Consider the following 19,488-nt stretch of genomic DNA (forward strand, 5'->3'; position numbering starts at 1 on the left):
AGTTCCTGCAAGACGAAGGCATTGATGCTATGGACTAGCCCACCCGTTCTCCAGACCTGGGACATCATGTCTCGCTCCATCCATCAATGCCATGTTGCACCACAAACTGTCCAGAAGTTGGGGGATGCTTTAGTCCAGGTGTGGGAGGAGATCCCTCAGGAGACCATCTGCCACCTCATCAGGAGCATGCCCAGGCGTTGTAGGAAGGTCATACAGGCACGTGGAGGCCACACACACAGCCTCATTTTGACTTGTTTTAAGGACATTACATCAAAGTTGGATCAGCCTGTAGTGTTTTTTTCCACTTTAATTTTGAGTGTAACTCCAAATCCAGACCTCCATGGGTTGCTAAATTTGATTTCCATGGATAATTTTTGTTTGATTTTGTTGTCAGCACATTCAACTATGTAATGAACAAAGTATTTTATAAGAATATTTCATTCATTCAGATCTAGGATGTCTTATTTTTCTGTTCCCTTTATTTTTTTGAGCAGTGTATATTTGATATTATTTCTTCTGTTTCTTCAGGATATCTAATGATTAGAATGAATTATGCCATTTGAAAGACTATTTAACCTTATCGTAAAATAGCTGTGAAAAGCTTATTGTCTCTATTGAAGCCCATAAAATGCTGGGTGGATTGGATCCCTTCTTATAAATCAGAGACCTAAGGGCTTTTGTGCCACTCACATCACATTACTGCATTCTATTCATGATCTAAGTTAATGTTTTGTCCAAAAAAAAAAAAAAAAAGGTTTTTTTATAGTGCAGAAAAATCAATCTGACCCTGGGGATTTATTCTTCAGATTACATCTTTTGTTCTGTGTCCTGTAATTAGCTTGTTAAGTATTTCTTTTAGTGGTTTATAAATAATTTCATAAACTGTATTTTATCCAAGTACTCTATAATGTTCTCCAAACTTGGTGTCTGTTTTCCATATAGTTATGAACAGGGTTTTAACAAACTGATTTATCATCTCATCAGAAATTGAAACATACCTGTTACTGTCTTAAATAAATGTAACTTAAATGGGGAGGATTATTTTAGATTTGGTCACACTATGGGGATATTGGGGGGTTTTCTTACTCTTTATAGAAATAAACATTCCTACAGTTGGAAGGGATTTCTGTCCAACTCCTAGCACAGAAACTATTAAAGAATTCTAATAATTCAGCATATAGCAGCAGATTCTTGACCACAAATATGGACTAGCTAAGGATCACTCAGTGTCAGTCCAATTATACTAAGAGCCTTTTCATTATCTTGGTTAAATTCAGCTATTTTCTTTTTATCTTCATCATTCGATGGATCCAAAGTTGTTACATCCAGTGGATTATTTACTACAGTCCATAATCCTTCTTTATTCAGAAGTAGGCTGCACTTTATAGACCAGGAAACCTAGTTTGTTCCATCCAACCGGGTTATCAGGAATAGACTGGTTGACTGTTCTTGTGCCATAGTAACAATAAACCACAATTAGCTGTTTGAATATGAAACTGTATATTCACACTGGTTCTCAATATCTCACTGGGCCCATAACCAATGTTAGGATATGTGCAGAGTAACCCTTGTATAAAAAATATATGCACACGGAGAACGGTTTATGAGAACAATTATGAAGAAATATACAGCCACACAGAGTTGAACAAGTTGTATTAATGTTTACTTGAAGAAATAGCACAGTCCAATAAGCAGTCCATGTCATACACATTTTTAACAGTCCAGAAATATCCAGTTATAAAGTCTTCTTACCGGTTCCATGTCTTTTACAGCAGACAAATATCAAACCATAATACAACAAATAACCTTCGATATCAACAGAATATCAAAATAAACAGGGTTAGTCAGTATCGGTCCGTGGTCAGTCAGTATCAGTATCAAGAGAGATCAGTGAAAAAGAGAAGGAGAATTAAACCATGATCTATAGCTCCCTCTTATGGCAACTTGTAGCATAATTAACCCACCAGAACACAGCATAATACATCACAGTATTTTTCCTTAAAGCTACAAACATATATATTTGTAGTTTATATATTGTCAACCCAACTACGTTATTTACATATACATAACAATGTCAACCCATTATTCCTTTAGACTTAAATAATATTAAGATTCACCAATCAATCAATCTTTATTTAAACAGATTAAACAGATTAAACAGTTGGAAGGGACCTTGTAGGTCTTCTAGTCCAACCACCCCCCCAAGCAGGAGACCCTACACCATTTCTGACAAATGGCAGTCCAGTCTCTTCTTGACAGCATCCAGTGACAAAGCTCCCACAACTTCTAAAGGCAAGCTGTTCCATTGGTTGATTGTTCTCACTGTCAGAAAATTTCTTTGTATTTCTAGGTTGAATCTCTCCTTGATCAGTTTCCATCCATTATTCCTTGATCCAAGATCCCTCTCTCTTACTGTTATTAAGCCTGGTTTTACCCAGACTATATGTATACTTTTGATTTTTCTTGCCTAAGTGTAACACTTTACAGTTGCCTAAGTGTAAGACTCTATTGAATTTCATTTTGTTAGGTAGGGTCCAGTGTTCAAGTCTGTCAAGATCCATCTGGATCTTGAGTCTGTCATTTAGGACAGGGGTATCAAACTCAAGACCTGTGGGGCTGGCCTGGAAATAACAAAGGACCTGCCCGCGGTGCCTCTGCCAGCCAAAACATTTTCGGCCTGGACAGCTTCCTACAACTCCTATACCAGAGGTGTCAAGGATGATTTCATTGAGGGCTGCATCAGGGTTGTGCTTGACCTCAGAGGTCCAGGAGGAATGGGGGGCATGGCAGGGGGTAGCGCGTGGTCATGGTGGCCATGGCCGAAGTGGGACATAGTCATGGTGGCCATGGTCATGGTAGGCATTTGACACAGGCTCAAAATGCATTTTTCCCCCTTTGCATTCAAACAGCTATTCCAGACAAAGGGAGATTTACTTTCTGGCACAAATTATCTCAATTCCATAATGTAGAGATTAAAGACATGTAGCATTCCTGGCTGCTATGGGGCTTCACTCTTTCGTATAAGGAGCAAAGCATAAATGAACTGACAATTTCTTCAGAAATGTTTAAAAACTGTCCAACATCTATCAATTTTTGTTACTACCTCTGACACAGCCCTAGAGGAAGACTTAATATTAGTAATAATTTACAAAATTGATATAGCACCCAATTCCCAGTGACCCTGGATGGCTCACAACAATAAAATAATGTACAATTGAATCAATCACAGGTAAAATATTAAAATAAAAGATGACAAACTCAGTGATACAAGGGGGCTCACTCTCATCAAAGCACAGATGTTTTTGGCTGTTCTGAATTACAGCCATCCAGATCTTGGAGGGTACCTAGTTCTAGTTGGCAGATGCTGCTAAAGAGAAGGTGAAGAAGGTGCTGCCTCTTGCAGCATTCTGCCAGCCAAAACGGGGCATGGGGGGACCTCACACAGCCCACCTGCATCCCGTTTTCAGTCTGCACGCCCTCCAGCACTCTGCCAGCCAAAACAGGGCCTGTGTGGGGCCTTGTATTGGCTGGCAGAAATACCACGGGCCAGTCCTTTGTTATTTCCAGGCTGGCCCCACAGACCAGATCCAAACACCCTGCAGGCTGAATCCAGCCCAGAGGCTGGTTTGACACACCTGTCCTATACAAGAGAATCAAGCCCCAGAGCAACTGGGGACTCTAAATGTCTTTAATCTCTACATTATGGAATTGAAACTATTTGTATCAGAAAGTAAATCTCCTTTTGTCTGGAATTGCTGTTTTGAATGCAAAGGGGAAAAAAATGCATCTTGAACCTGTGTCAAACACTCACCATGGCCATGCCCCCTGGCTCTCCAAGATCAAACACAACCCGGATGCAGCCCTCAATGAAATCAAGTTTGACACCCCTGATCTAAAGTGTTAGCTATTCCTGCCAGCTTAGTGTCATCAGCAAATTTGGTAAGTTCCCCTTCTATTCCCTCATCTAAGTCGTTTATGAAGATATTGAAGAGTCCTGGGTGTCAGCTTTGGAAACCATATTAGCACCAGATGCTTCCACACTGCCACATTCTTGAGCCTGGGAAAATGGGAGGGGGGAATTTCTTGGTGTTTATGTGGTTAGACATAAAGCTTGCCAACCTAATTGAAGGTCATGTCCCTCTAAGGTTAATAGTCTTTTATGCCTCAAATTAATCCATTCTTTCACGCATGTCAGTATCTAGCCCTGATAATACAGTTCCCAATCTGGCAACCCAAAGGCCCCTCTTTTGGGGGAATCTTGCAACATTTACAGGCTCATTCTTGCTTTTTTTCCCTAGCCAAATGTATCTTGATATTATTTTATTTAATTCTTCAAAATATTTTCCCTCAGCTTTATTGGAATTGTTTGAAATAAATATAATATTCTTGGTAAAATATTCATTTTTATAGTTGTTATTCTTCCTGTCAATGACAATTGCCCAAAGCCCCCTCTTTTTTTTTTTTTTTTTTGCAGTCTTGCAACATTTTCAAACCTATTCTTTTTTCTCTAGCCAAATATATCTTAGTATTATCTTATTTAATTCCTCAAAATACCCCCCCTTTTATTGGAATTGTTTGAAATAAATATAATAGTTTTGGTAGAATATTCATTTTTATAGTAGCTATTCTTCCTGTTAATGACAATTGCAAATCTTTCCATCTCTCCAAGTCTGATTTAATTTGTTGCATCAGTTTCATATAATTATCCTCTTTAATCATTGCACATTTGGCTGTTAGTTGTATCCCTAAGTACTTTACTTTCTTGACTATCTGTATATCAATTTTTTCATTAGCACTTTTTTCTGTCTATCTGTAAGATTTTTAACTAGTATTTTTGTCTTTTCTTTGTTTATTTTCAGTCCTGAGACTTCACCATATTCTTCTATTTTTTTAATTAACTTCGGTTCAGTTTCTAGTGGGTCTTCTAATATAAAAACCAGATCGTCCACAAACGCCTGTAACTTTTATTTCTCTTTAAATTTCCATACCTTTTATTTCTTCATCTTGTCTAATATTTCTAGTTAGCACTTCCAAAGCCAGTATAAATAGTAAGGGGTACAGTGGACACCCGTTTTGTGCCTTTTTTATATTAAAATTTTCTGTCATGTCCCCATTTACCATCACCTTAGCTGATTGTTTGTGATATATCGATTTGATCATATTAATAAATCTCTCCCAAAAACCCATGAATTTTAATTGTAATAGCATAAATTGCCAATTAACGTTATCAAATGCTTTCTGTGCATCTAAAAAGATCAACGTTTTGTTTTCCAGGATGTATTTCATAATACTCCAATGTGTTTAAAATCATTCTTATATTGTTTTTAATCTGTCTCTGGCAAAAATCCATTCTGATCTACATGTATAAATTCATTCAAAATCCTTTTTAATCTCTCTGCTATTATTGAGGCATTTATTTTATAATCCACATTCAATAAGTACAGTATATTGGCCTATAGTTTTTTATCTGCATTAAGTCTGAATCGTTGTTTGGTATGAGAGTAATATTTGCTTCCATCCATGAATTTGGTACTTTTGCTTCTTGCAGAACTTCATTGTAAATTTCCAACATAACTGGGCCTAATGTATCTTGTAAATGTTTATAAAATTCTGCGGGAAACCCATCTGGCCCTGGCGTTTTATTATTATTTTGTCTCTTAATCGCTTCTGTCAATTCCATCAGAGTTATTCATTCATTCAACATAGCCTTAACTGTTTTGGGTACTTTAAGAAGTTTAGATTGTTCCAAGTATTGTTTTATTCTATTTTCTGGAATTTTCTTCTGATCATACAGCTTTCCGTAATACTCTTGAATTATTATTTTTTTATCCTCATTTGGTAATAAAGAGTCCCTTTCTCATCTGTTAGTCGATATATCAGTTTTTGTTCCTTCTCTTTTTTCAGTTTATAAGCCAACCATCTTCCTGGTTTATTTGCATTTTCAAAAACATTCTGTTTGACACTTTTGATTTTTTGTGCCAGTTCTTCCTTTTCCAATAGATTTAGTTTATGCTTTATTAAGTCCATTTGATATTTCAAATTCTCTTTTTGTGTTCTTTCTGTAATTCTAATTTTAATCTTTCATGTTCTTCTAACTTTTTTTAATTTTGTTTCTTCTTATTCCTCCTCCACCCCATGTAGGTTATGACTAATTCCTGAGTATACGCTTTAGCAGTATGCCATACAGTTTTCAGGGAGGTCTCTTCTTTCCTATTCTCTTTGAAGAAAAAATCCAATTCTTTTTCCATAGTTTGTATAAAATCTTCATTTTGTAATATTGCTTGGTTCAGTGTCCATCTCAATTTCTTTTTTGTCCTTTCCATACAACTTTTATTGCATTATGATCTGCCCAGATATTTGATTCTATTTTTATCTTTTGCACACATGCTTTCAATTCTGATGACATCTATACCATGTCTATTCTTGATCATGATTTATGTCTATTTGAATAGAATGAGTAGTGATTTTGCTTGGGATGTGAATACCTATTTCTTCCATCAGTTTAAATAAAGTTTTAGGGAGTGTTTTCCTAGCTTTTTTATCTGTTTCAGTACTCTTATAATCAAGTTCTGCATCTACAATTGCATTGAAATTCCTACCACACAGATATTTTCATATTCCAATTCTATAACTTTCTTAAGGAGTTTTCCATAAAACTCTTCTTGTTTATTGTTTGGTGCATATATCGCTATCAGCAGCATCTGCATATAATTCATTGTTATCTCCACCACCAGTATTCTCCCATCTTCATCTGCAGAAATTTGTCTAGCATTTATTGTTTCTTTAATATATAGAGGCCCCCCCCCCCCGCTTTCTTTCGCTGTGCTAATGAAAAATATAATTTCCCAATTTTGGGATATTCCAATAGTTTACTGTATTATTTTTTAATGTGGACCTCTTGAAGACAAATCTAGTTTAATTTTTCTAATTTATTAAAAATCCTTTTCCTTTTCATAGGTGAATATTAATTGATAATAATTTTGTTTCTTCTTCCATCATTTACTTATAGATAGGTTTTGTTGTTCTAGTTGTTCTTACTTCTCTGTTCTCCTGCTCCTTCTCGGTCTCTTCTTTCCTTGCTCTATTTCAGTTTCCTCTTTTTGTGTGCTTCCCTCTCCTAACGGTTCCTCTTGCTTTTTATCATCTATTTCCTCTCTTCTCCCTTTTCTCTCACGTGACACTGGTAGTAGAATTGCTCTGCTTTGTCTATTGTGTCCAGTCTATGTCTTTTTTCCATCCAGGTCACCAATAGCCCAGGGGTGGCAGAGGCACCACGGGCCATTCCTTTACTGTTTCCAGGGCGGCCCTACGCATCAGATCTAAGTACCCCGCGGGCCGGATCCAGCGCATGGGCCTTGAGTTTGACAGCCCTGATGTACTGGATCCCCTGCATGGATTGACCCAGTGACTGTATAGGACTGATGGGGAGGAAGCTAATCACCAGATTGCAAGAACACAAGCGAGCAGTCAGACGAGAACTGAACTCATTGGTAGCCTCACATTGCAATAAATAAGGACAATACATTCAATTTTGCAGCTATTAAGATTGTTGGATGTACAGATACAAAACAGTCAGGGAAGTGATTGAATCCAGAGAAACAGAGTCCCCCATTTGTCAAGTGGAGTGTTGATTTACCATCAGCTTATGAAGTATTTAGGAGCTGAGGACTTGGCAGTACAATGAAACAACAGCTAATGACTTAATAGCTGGCCATCAAAACCCAACCAACAACTAAAAAGCCACAATCAGGCATCATATAAATACACAGAACAGCCCAAAGCACACTTTGCTAGAGAAAAGTCCCCTGAGGATAGGCTCCATCATGCATTTGAAAACTCAGAAGACTAAGCCTCTTGTTCCAGTGATCAAATCAGACTGGATCCTGCAATTAATTGGTCCCCTGTATTCCTCTCTGGATGAAGGCGTGGACTTGGCTTACCTACAGAGCTCCATAGATGATGAGACCAAAGCAAATCAATGTCAGATTTCAAAGCTCAGGGAGCCAGAACAACCAGTTTTGGCAAAGCTGCAGTTCAGGGCTTTCAAAGAGACACTGGGTTTGCCAGTGATTCCTTTCTGAATCACTTTCCTTTGCCTTATGAATTGCTTTTATGCATTTACATATGCTTTTTGAATATTAATAAACTTTAGAAGAACATGTTTTATTACACTGGGTATTTTCCTCCAATCCATAGTGAAAGAATTTTTAATGACAATAACAAAGATGTTACATTGGATTTTAATATTTTAATAGTTAAAAGGGCCACACAAATGATAAAGTAGAAAAGTAACTTGGAGGTGTAGATTTTAACTCTAAGTGACTTGGACAATTTTCCTACTTTGTATTTACAAAAGAGATATTTTATAGTTATGATGGAATTCCTGAAAAGAGATAAAGAAATGTTTTGGGATATTATCTAAAAAATAAACATCAATATCTTTAAAAGTGATACTTCCATTGAAGACATGGCTGGCGGCTGACATGCCCAGAGAATCTTCTCTCTCTGGATTGTTGTTTTTCCAACTCAAAAACAAAAGGAGCAGGCTTTTTTTTGTCTGTTTAACTTTGCGAGGTTAAGGAAAGTTCCAGAATCATCCCTCAAGATCCTCCGATAATAGCAACAGCCTGCAAGCAGTTTTAGAAGCTGACTCTTCGAAGATTTCCTGATCCTGCCTTTCTTGCCACCAAGATGGCAGTGCGTTCACATGCAGCGGCCCTGAGCTTATTATTAGTTGTATAACTTATTATTAGGTTATTAGTGTGTGGTGTTTGGAAGGATGGGTGTATAGATGTGTGCACAGTGTAGAGCAAGGAGCAAAAATTGCCTACACGCGTGTAGAGCTGCTAAACATCAGGCTCGCAAGTCAATCTGGGATTACCAGTGATTTTCAGCAGACCCACAACATACTGAACTGCATAGTGAGGCTTCCAGAATCTCCATGGATTTTTGTCGGGTCGGGGAAGTGCTGACGAAAGTGAAAGCAGAAACAAAAGCACGGCTGGAGAGCTGGTCTGTTGGCTCAGCTTTGAAAGCAGCCCCATAGACTAGTGCTGCCAAATGTCTTTTTGAGCAATGCCAGATCCATCGTCCACAAAATTGATGAATTAGAGCTGCGGATGGCAGCAAGCAGGCTTCTCCGCGAAAGCTGTGTGATGATTGTAACAGAGACCTGGCTACACCCAGCTATACCTGATGCGGCAGTGGAGTTGACAAGCCAAGTCATTTATCGCTCTGATAGAAATGGTGACTCTGGTAAGAGCAAGGGAGGAGGACTCTGTATTTATATACACATATATACATTTATATACCGGTGTGTTAACAGCAGAGTTGTTTATACATATTACTCCCCAGATGTGCAACTGATGACTGTCACATGTAGGCCATTTTATTTGCCTGGAGAAAACTCTGTGATAATTATTATAGCTGTTTATATTCCACCTGATGCCAATGTCAGCGCAGCACTTTCTAAGCTATATGACGTCATCTCCAGGCAGCAGCAAACTCACACAGAGGGCGCTCTTGTTGTCGCTGGGGACTTCAATCAAGCCTGTTTAAATACAGTTCTCCTTAAGTTTGTGCAGTAAGTGCAATTTTCCACCAGAGGGAAGAACACTTTAGACTGTGTGTACTCTAACCTGAAACAGGCATGTAAAGTAATCCCCCTCCCCCACCTGGGTACCTCTGACCATCTTTCACTTCTGTCATGCCTGAAGCATATTCCTCTCAGGAAAAGAACTCAGCCAGTTATGGAAATGGTTAAAATCTGGCCAGAGGGTGCTCAGTCAGCTGCAGGACTGTTTTGAAACCATTGAGTGGAGTGAACATCAAGACCTGCATGAATACACTGATGCTGTACTCTCTTACATCAAAGTGTGCACCGACAATGTAACAACGGACAAGTGCATCAGAGTCTATGGGAATTGTAAATCCTGGATGACTGCCGAGATACGGACACTTCTGAGAGCCCAGGATTCTGCCTTTAAGGCAGGAAACAGGGATATATGTAGAGAGGTCAGGGCAAACCTTAGAAGAGGCATTAAGACGGCAAAACAACAATACAAATATAAGGTAGAGAACCACCTAGCAGATAACCTGAAGCAAGTGTGGCAGGGACTGCAGCACCTAACTAATTATAAGGGCAACACGAGAAACACGGTCAATGCTGACACCTCATTGGTAGAGGAGTTGAACACCATCTTTGCCTACTACGACGTGAAAAGACCAGGCGATTAGGGAATGGACTTACTATATCTAAGAGGAAAATAACTTGAACTGGACTGGGAAAATAGATTGACAACAGAGGTTTATCATTTTAGGGAATAAGACACAATTGTTGGGAAAGTTTTCTATCAAAATTTTGAGAAGTTTTATTATTAAGAATCAAGCTAGGGTATTTCTTTCTGGATGGATCAGAGATAATGATTGTAGTGGTTTATGGTAGATAAAAAGCTGTTGTAGACTTTCTACCAGTTAAATATAATAGATTGTTAACAGAGGACTTTGAAGTTTTAACTTTGCTGTTGATTCACCTGTTATCTTTGTCTTTTTATATGTAGCAGATTTATATGGCAGGTCAAATTGGTTGCATATAGAGGTACAAGTTTATACATTTTGCACCTGCTTCACAAGGGGTGTGTGTGTGGAAATTAACATTGTTAATTAACATTTAACATTGTTCTAATATATCAGTTCAACAACTGATTTTTTTGTCTTTCATTTTTTTAATGCACATTTTTTTCTTTTTAAATGTTTTATCTATCTTCATTTTGTTTTTGTAATTTTCCCCCTCTTTTGGGAGGTTGTATTTTGTATTTTACCTTAATTGGTCAGTTTTTAAAAATAAAGGATAAAATATAGTTTACAACTCACTGTGACTGGATTTATACATTCTGACAAACTGAAGCATACAACTTCTGCATGGCTCAATCTCCAGGTATGTCAGCCTACTTCTGTATCTAGGCCAGTGACCTTTCAGTGACCGTTTAGCTCTGTCTAAAGCAGTGTTTCTCAATCTTAGCAACTTTTAAGATTTCAGATCTCAGAATTCCCCAGTTTTCTCCTGCTGGCTAGGGAATTCTGGGAGTTGAATATTGGTCTAAAGAGTACTTTTTTGTTGTTTCAGCTTTAGCCCAGTTCAGTACATGTGCTAGCAAAATTAACTTGGAAAAATTATGCTGACAATGTATCCTGGAGCTGCATCTTTAATGAAAATCAATACAGCTAAAAACTCTCTATAAAATTTAGTTTGAGGATTTAAATCAATAAATGCAGACCCTTACTAGACGACTATCCCAAATATAAGTTGTATAGGTTCCAAAAGAGGACCTGAAATAAGCCTCTTAAGAATTGATAGGATGTTTTTGGTTGGATTTAACTGAACATAGGCTCACACTGGTGAATCATAGCATCTGGCAAATTGTTTTTATTTCAAAATCCTAACTATACAATTGTTCCACATAAATAGAATTTATACTTCTGTTGTCCCTTTTGAATTAATTACTTATACTCTGTGTGTATTGGAAGTAAATGTTTGGCATTAATTAATCTACATATATAAAAGCGAAATATCACTCACGCATCATCACAAAATTTCCAGAACCATAAATCCTACAAAAATTTGGCATGTATGTTCCTCTTGGCTTCTAGGTGCTCATTAAGAAAGGATTTTTCAAAATGACCATCAGAACATTAGTATTTCGTATATTATTATTAACACGCTCTAATGCTGAGGAGTTCTACTATCCCTCCCCACCTGAAAAGAAATCTGCTCCAAATGCAAAATACAAGCAGAGGAGAGGAGTTTCAGTTTTAGTTTCATAGCAGAAAGCAGCTTTAGTACAGAACAGTTGAGCTAAGCCACACCCAGGCTCCTTGCTGTCTCCTTGCTCACATAGCAAATACTGTTTTCAGTTTCCAAACAGCCCTCAACTCTCTCACATACTGACAGAACGCTAACCAGATGAATACCGATGGATGCTGGTAGGCAGAGGCAGAATTTTTTCCCCTTATTTTCCTCCCAAAAAACTAAGCCCGACCACATAGTTTCATAGCGAAGCATGGGGATCGAGCTAGTATAGCATAAGAGTAGCTATTGGTAGATTGCACTGAAGAGTCTAATTGTTATATTTGAACTGATTCATTAGTAAAATTTATTTTGATTATATTGATGTAACAATCTGAATACACTATTAAAACACTGTTTTACTTTTTACAGATGATGTGATGCAGACCACCTACTGTGAAATAGATTTAGATAAACAAACAAGAGATGCATTTGTTTATGCTATCAAAAATCACTATTGGTATCAGATGTACATTGATGACTTGCCAATATGGGGTAAGAAATGTATGCCTACAATGCACAGAACTACAACTTTTGTATTGAAAAAAAGCTATGTTTATTCCAAATCATAGTTCAATGATTGTTTAATAAATCATGTTTGACTGAGTTCACATAAATGTCATAAGCCAAACTAAGTGTCTTATGATATAGCACAATGTATGAACTAGCATCATCATGAGGGTGAGGGTTCATTCTCCGAGCTTGTGGGTTGGTTTCATTACTAGACTAGATAACATCTTCAGTGGAGTTTAACTATATATTTATTTTATTTGGTGAATTTATTAAACCTAACCTGGCTCTTTTTCAGGTTTATTTGTAAGCCAAATGGTTCTCCTGCTTTGTCCAGCTCTTGTATGCGTCTTTGTAACTCTTGTGGGTCTTGTGAAGCGAATGTCATCTGCAAATCTTAAGTTATTTAAATAGGGGATTTTTATTCCATCTTTTGTAAGTTTATGTAAGCAGTGTCTATTTGCCCTTGTTTTTCATATGTTGATTGTAAGTTTATGTAAGCAGTGTTTACACCTTCATTGAGGAATGCATTGATTATTGCTTGCTGGAGTACTGAATACTCAAACACCTTTTTGTAGTCAATGAAAGCTATGCACAGATGTATGATGCACTCATTGTGCATTCAGTGACTTGCTGAACAACCTGGATGTGATCCATTGTGCTGTAACCACTTCTGAACCCTGCCTGTTCCTTTGGCTGTGCATCATTTAATGTTCTCAATATTCTTTTTGCTATTATCTTGGTGAAAACCTTGTAGATGACTGAAAGAAGGCTTTTTGGGTGATAGTTCTTTAAATCATTTTGGAGCCATTTCTTGTGTATATGAATCCCTTCAATATTTTCCATGCATCGGGTATTTTTTCTTCTCCAAAGCATCTTGAGTATAGTTTTGCTCAGACATCTTCCCAGAATTGATTCTTCCTGCAGAGCTATGCAATTTCTCCTCCACTGTGCTTTCCCAATGATACATGGGGTTGTTGAAAAGATTTTAGGTTAGGAGAGGCTTCCGGCAGTGATGCCTTGGTGAAAGGGTGAAGGGAGAGCGGTCTCCGTCTCTGGATCTCATTTTTTCACTTTTGGGGACCTTTCCGGGCGGGAGGAACCTGGAGAGCCAAGCAGAAAAGAAGGGAAGCCCGGAAGACAGCGAGGAGAAATGTGATCGCCAGCTGGCAAGAAGGGAAACCCCTGAAAATCCGAAGTGAAAGTATCTGTCATTTTATTATGGCAGACCCGAGGCCATGGCTGAACTGTGAATGAGGAGGAAGTGAGAAGATTATCAACAGAAAGTGTCATTGAAGTTAAAATCCCAAAGTTGCAACTGTGATGATTTGCCAAAAGTAAGTTTGAACTTGTTTCCGAGGAAAAAAGAGCTCCAGTGAGGGGGGATAACCCCATAGTACAGGCGGCGAGACAGTAAGAAAGAGCTGTGATTCAGCACTTTTTACAAACGGAAAGAGACTGAAGGAGAGGGGGTATAAGTTGGAAGTGAATAGTTCTAGGAAGCTGAAAGGTGGAGATTGAAATAAGACGAGAACTGGTGGGGGAAGAAGAAAATCCAGGGAAGCCAGAGGAGGAGGTGGTGAAAAGAAGGTGATAAGGGAGAGACGATTGACTTCTCTCTGCTTCTTGGACGGAGGGTGATTACGAAAGCAACATGGCGAGTGGAGAAGGAGAAAGTGAAATTCGATCGGGCCGTGAGAGCGATACGAAGGAAAGAAAAGAGAGGAGTGACTGAGCAATTTTCAAGCGGAAAGAGATGGCAGGACAGTAATGGGAGTGGAGAAGAAGGCAATTTGGCAGAAAGTGGGCTGAAAGAGATGACGAAGGAGGATTGGAAAGAAACGGAGAAGATACGAGTGGAGTCATAAAGAGAGAGACTTGGAGGGAGTAGTAGAAAGACAAAGCGGATGAGAGGAGAGTGGAAAACAGTTTGGACTGAGACGGTGAGATTGCAGAGAAAAGGAAAGGAAATCTTTGAGTGAGGTGTATGAACTGTAAACTTTAAAGATAACAAAATAGGCTGGTATTGAAATATAAGTTTGACTTATATGATTAAATGATCTGTATGACTTGTATGATTTGAATGTATTTGTCTATAGAGCACTGTCTTGAGATTGTGGGTATAAGAAATCAAAAAGAAGGCTTTCTCCTTTAATTTGAAATAACTTGACTAAATAACTTGACTATAGTTATCTTGACTAAATAGGATTATTGGGTTAATGAACGTAGTGATAAGAGTTTAAGAAGAATATATATTGTTGTGAGTATAGAGAATCTAAACTTTGACCCCTCTTTTATTGTATAAAGGAGAAACTACAATATGTTGTGTATAGAAAGAAATAGAAGAGGGGTGTTTGAGTAAGATATATAGAGATAAATGCAGATATAGATCTTTCAATTGATAAATACCTGACTACTGGATTACTGCTCTAAGTTAAAAGTGAATTAAGAAATTAAAAGGGGGGCTTTATGTCTTTCCTTCTCTATTGGGGTGATATTTGAGGTTATAATTACTTTGATTAAGTATTGTGTATTGAATTAAGGAAATATAGTGATAAATAAGTTTTGATTACAATATTAAGAGATTAAGGGGAGTGTATATCTAGGTGATTATATATAAACGGAAATTAGATTCCCCCTTTTATTATAGATAAAAGGAAAAAAAGAATAAATTTAATACTTTGTGCATAAGGGAAGGCAGGAGGGCTTTGTCTGAATAGGATATTGTTAAATATATAGTGATATTGACTTTGAGATAGAGAAAAGGATAGCAAGTGGTGCTAATTCTATATAATTATAATTATAATAGAGATTTGAAAAGAAGAAGGAATAAATTGAAAGTAAGAGATTAGTTTAAAATATATTGTAAAGGAGATAATAAAATAGGTAGAAATAAATAGAGCTTGAAAATAAGACAAGTGCCATGACATCAGCCTGGAGAACGGCAAAGAAGACAACATCTAGTCCAACATTGACAATTACATCACCGGCCGGTCAAAAGGCAATTGAAAGAATGTTACGGGCAGAAAAACAAACTGTAGCCAATATGCAAACAAGACAGGCTTCTTTAATGACCATTCAAGAAACCATGCTTAAAATGCAAGAACAACAGATAAAAACGCAAGAGAATATTTCGCAAAATCATATGGAATTGAAAGAAAATATTAATAAATCAGAAGACAAAGTTGATACTATACAGCAAACAATGCAAAAGAACGAGCAGAAACTAGAAGAGGTGAAACTTAGAACAGTACAAAATGAAAAGAAACTGGAACTAATGGACAACAGGATGATGACAATAAATAAAAGATTAGAAGAACAGATTATGCACCTAGAGATGGACCGCGCTGCCTATTACTTGAGGTTTCAAAATATCATTGAAAGTAGAGATGAAGATCTGAATGTGCTTATGGCAGAATTACTTGCGCCAGCTTTACGAAGGGAGACCCGAGAGATCCTGCTAGAAATCGACGAGGCCTATAGAGTTCAAACGAGTTATGCTCAATGCAACAGGTTACCCAGGGAAGTCCACATGCGATTTGCCAGGAAACAAGTACGTGACATAATATGCAAGATAACGTGAGACGAACCTTTGGTTTATAAAGATAAAGAAGTGCAAACCCTGAAGCAGGTTCCCAAGAAGGTGCGTGAACAGAGAAAAGACTATAAGTTTTTGGCAACACAACTTATCCAGAAGAACATAATGTTTCTATGGTTAATTCCAGAAGGCTTGTTGGTAATATGTCAGGAAAAGAGGATCAGGATAGATAACTTAGACAAGACGCAAGATTTCTATGAGCAGATTAGAGGAACAGAAGAAGAAAGCAGTGGTAGAGAGGAGCTAGAGACAGAAAGCCAAGAAGAACAACAACAGCAAGATATAGGAGGCCTAGAACAAGAAGGAGAGAACAAGGAGGAGACGGAAGGAAGAAGATTAAGAACACGCCCGCAAAGAGAGACTAGAATTAACAGAAGACAGATAATATCCCACAAGTAGAAAGATGGAAACAGAAACGAAGCTATTATCATTAAACATAAATGGTCTAAACCAGTGATGGCTAACCTATGACACGCGTGTCACTCGTGACACGCTGAGGCACTTTGACTGACACGCCTGTTGATGTGGGGAAAACCTGCACATTTAGAGGCTGCCTGTGCTCTGCTCCAATCCCTGCTCCCTGCTTGTTGCGTGGAGGCGTGGTGTCACCGCTGCCACAAGATCTTTGTAGCAGAGAAACAGTTTTAACCGCCATAAACTGAGGTTTGTCAGTTTCATTACCTCAGGAACGCTACAGGACGAAAGGAGATCCATGAGGTTCACAGCCCTGTAAGGTGGCCTTCCGATCCCCACATCCTGCACCTGCAGCCCTGAGACCAGGGAGACGAGTTTCACAGCCCTGTGTGATCACCCCAGCCCAGTCCGTCATAAACCAAATTATTGATATTTCTTGAAGTGACACACGACCCGAGGAAGGCTACACTTTTTCCCGATTTTTGACACACCAAGCTGAAAAGGTTAGCCATCACTGGTCTAAACTCACCCATTAAAAGGAAACAGATACTATCTAGATTAGTCAAACAGAAATTAGAAATAGTATGCCTGCAAGAAGTTCATATTAAAAAACAATTCTGGAAATGTTTAGAATATCCTAAATTAGGAAGGTTATTTGTAGCCCTGGCAGATCAAAAACAGAAAGGGATAGCGGTATATGTTAAAAAAGAAATTAAAGTAGTAGAAAAATATGTAGACTCACAAGGTAGAATTTTGATACTTGAACTAGAATTAGGGTACAAGCCAATGTTATTAGTTACAGTTTATGCGCCGAATGACGACCAAAGTCAATTCTATAAGGAGAGAATCGTTGAGATGGGACAAGATAATGTATGCATTGTGGGAGATCTTAATGTGGTAGTAGATATAAGGAAGGATTATTTTAGTAATGCAAAGAACAAAAAGAAAAGGAAAATTTTGCCCAGATCCTTTTTCAATATGACACGGGAATTAAATTTGATAGATCAGTGGAGGAGAATAAATTTGGGGAAAAAAGAATTCACGTTCTACTCTTAACCCACACAAATCGTGGTCTAGATTAGACATGGCGTGGATGAACACAGAAGTAGGAAACCAACTAGATTCGATAGAGATTATGACAAATGTATGGGCTGATCATAACCCATTAAAAATAACTTGGAAAGGAAGGAAAAGGAAGAGTAGAGTGTGGATACTTAATCCCCAAATTTTAAAAGAGAAAGATTTTGTGGAGAAAATTAAGAAAGAAATGGAACTTTTTTAAAGGAAAATACAGTGGAGCAAACATCATTACAGAATTTATGGGATACAGCAAAGGCAGTCTTGAGGGGGCTGGTAACAGCATATACAGCAAAAAGGAATAAGGAAAGATGGCAAAATCAGAATAAATTACAGGAGGAGATTAAAGACCTAGAAAGTAGATTACAAAAAAAACCACAAGATGAGGAGAGAGATGATTCTTACTAGGCATAAATTGAACATTATAAATCAGGAAGAGAGAGTTAAAGAGGTGAAAAGGGCAAAACAGAATTTTTTCAAACATGCAAATAAACCAGGAAGGTGGTTAGCCCATAAATTAAGATTAGAAAGAGAAAGAAGGTTGATACAAGAATTGGAGGATGATGATGGAAAATTAGAATATCGAATGATTGAGAAAAAGAAAATAGTACAAAAATATTTTGAACAACTATATAGGGAGGATGGAATAAACCCTGAGACTATAAAACAATATTTGAAAAGGAAAAGTCTCCCAGAAATTAGAGAGGAACAGAAAGAGATATTAAATAAAGAAATAAGTGATGGAATTGAAAAGGACGGTTGAAAGGCAGAAAGATAATAAGACGCCAGGGCTGGATGGTCTTCCAGTGGAACTGTATAAATGTATCTATGAATGTCTTGAACCAGTGATGTTAGATGTGTACAATGAGGTATTAGACTTTGCCAAATTACCTGATTCATGGAGAGAACCAAATATCTCACTAATTCCTAAAGAAGATTTAGATCACAAACAGATTAAAAATTATAGACCAATCTCACTCCTGAACGCAGACTATAAAGTATTCGCAACAATAATGTTGGAAAGACTAAAAATTATATTAAATGAATTTATTCATATTGAGCAGAACAGTTTTCTACCTTCTAGACAGATAAGGAACAATATAAGGATAGTATTAAACGTATTAGAATACTATGAGGCCCACCCGGGAAAGCAGGCAGCGTTGATTTTCTTGGATGCTCAGAAGGCCTTCGACAATCTCAGCTGGCAGTTCTTGATCCAACAGGTCGAAAATATGGGATTTGGATCTAAATTCAAGAAAATGATTGGCACAATTTATTCGAACCAAAAAAGCTAGAGTAATTATAAATGGGGAGATTACTGAAAACTTTAAGTTTATGAAAGGTGTTAGGCAGGGATGTCCAGTGTCGCCTCTGCTTTTTATCTTGACCATCGAAGTGCTTTTAAATCAGATTAGACAAAGAAAGGAGATAACTGGACTGAAGAGCAAAAAAGAAGAATATAAAGTACAGACGTTTGCTTAGTGTTTTTTGTGGAAGATCCAGTGGAGTCAGGGAGCTATCTAATTCAAGAATTAGAAGAATACAGGGCGGTAGCAGGACTAAAAATTAATAAAGATAAAACAAAAGTAACAACCAAAAACTTGATAGAAAGTAAAAAAACAACAAAAACAATTGGAAAGGAAATTGGGACTACAAAATGTCAAAAAATTTAAATATCAAATAATTTGGTTAACAGGAAGATGCTCTTCCATAAAAGAGGATAATTATATGAAATTACTTTCACAGATAAAGAAAGATCTGGCCAATTGGGGAAAATTACAATTATCACTATTAGGCCAAATAGCGGCCATAAAAATGAACATACTACCGAAACTATTATACTATTTTCAAACAATACCTATAAAATTGGATAAGAAATTTTTTCAGGAATTAGATAGGACAGTAATGAAATTTATATGGATGGGGAAAAAAGCACAAATAAAATTGAAAACATTACAAGATAGTAGAACCAGAGGCGGCCTTGGACTCCCAAAATGGGAAAAATATTATCAAGCAGCAATTTTACTATGGGTTAAGGAGTGGA

The 19,488-nt window shown here is 37.4% G+C and overlaps 1 protein-coding gene across 1 annotated transcript in view; it reads left to right on the forward strand.

Annotated features, from left to right (window-relative positions):
• The window catches only part of TM9SF3 (transmembrane 9 superfamily member 3), a 67,174-nt gene that overhangs the window by 10,027 nt on the left and 37,659 nt on the right, over nt 1-19,488 (forward strand). The window contains exon 3 of the mRNA XM_087963734.1: nt 12,218-12,340. Coding sequence (XP_087819860.1) covers nt 12,218-12,340 — 123 coding nt within the window. The remainder of the gene's footprint in view (nt 1-12,217; nt 12,341-19,488) is intronic.

Source organism: Notechis scutatus, chromosome 4, assembly GCF_049901735.1.
Source record: "Notechis scutatus isolate UNSWTSFEM ecotype Mainland chromosome 4, rNotScu1.2, whole genome shotgun sequence".
NCBI lineage: Eukaryota > Metazoa > Chordata > Lepidosauria > Squamata > Elapidae > Notechis > Notechis scutatus.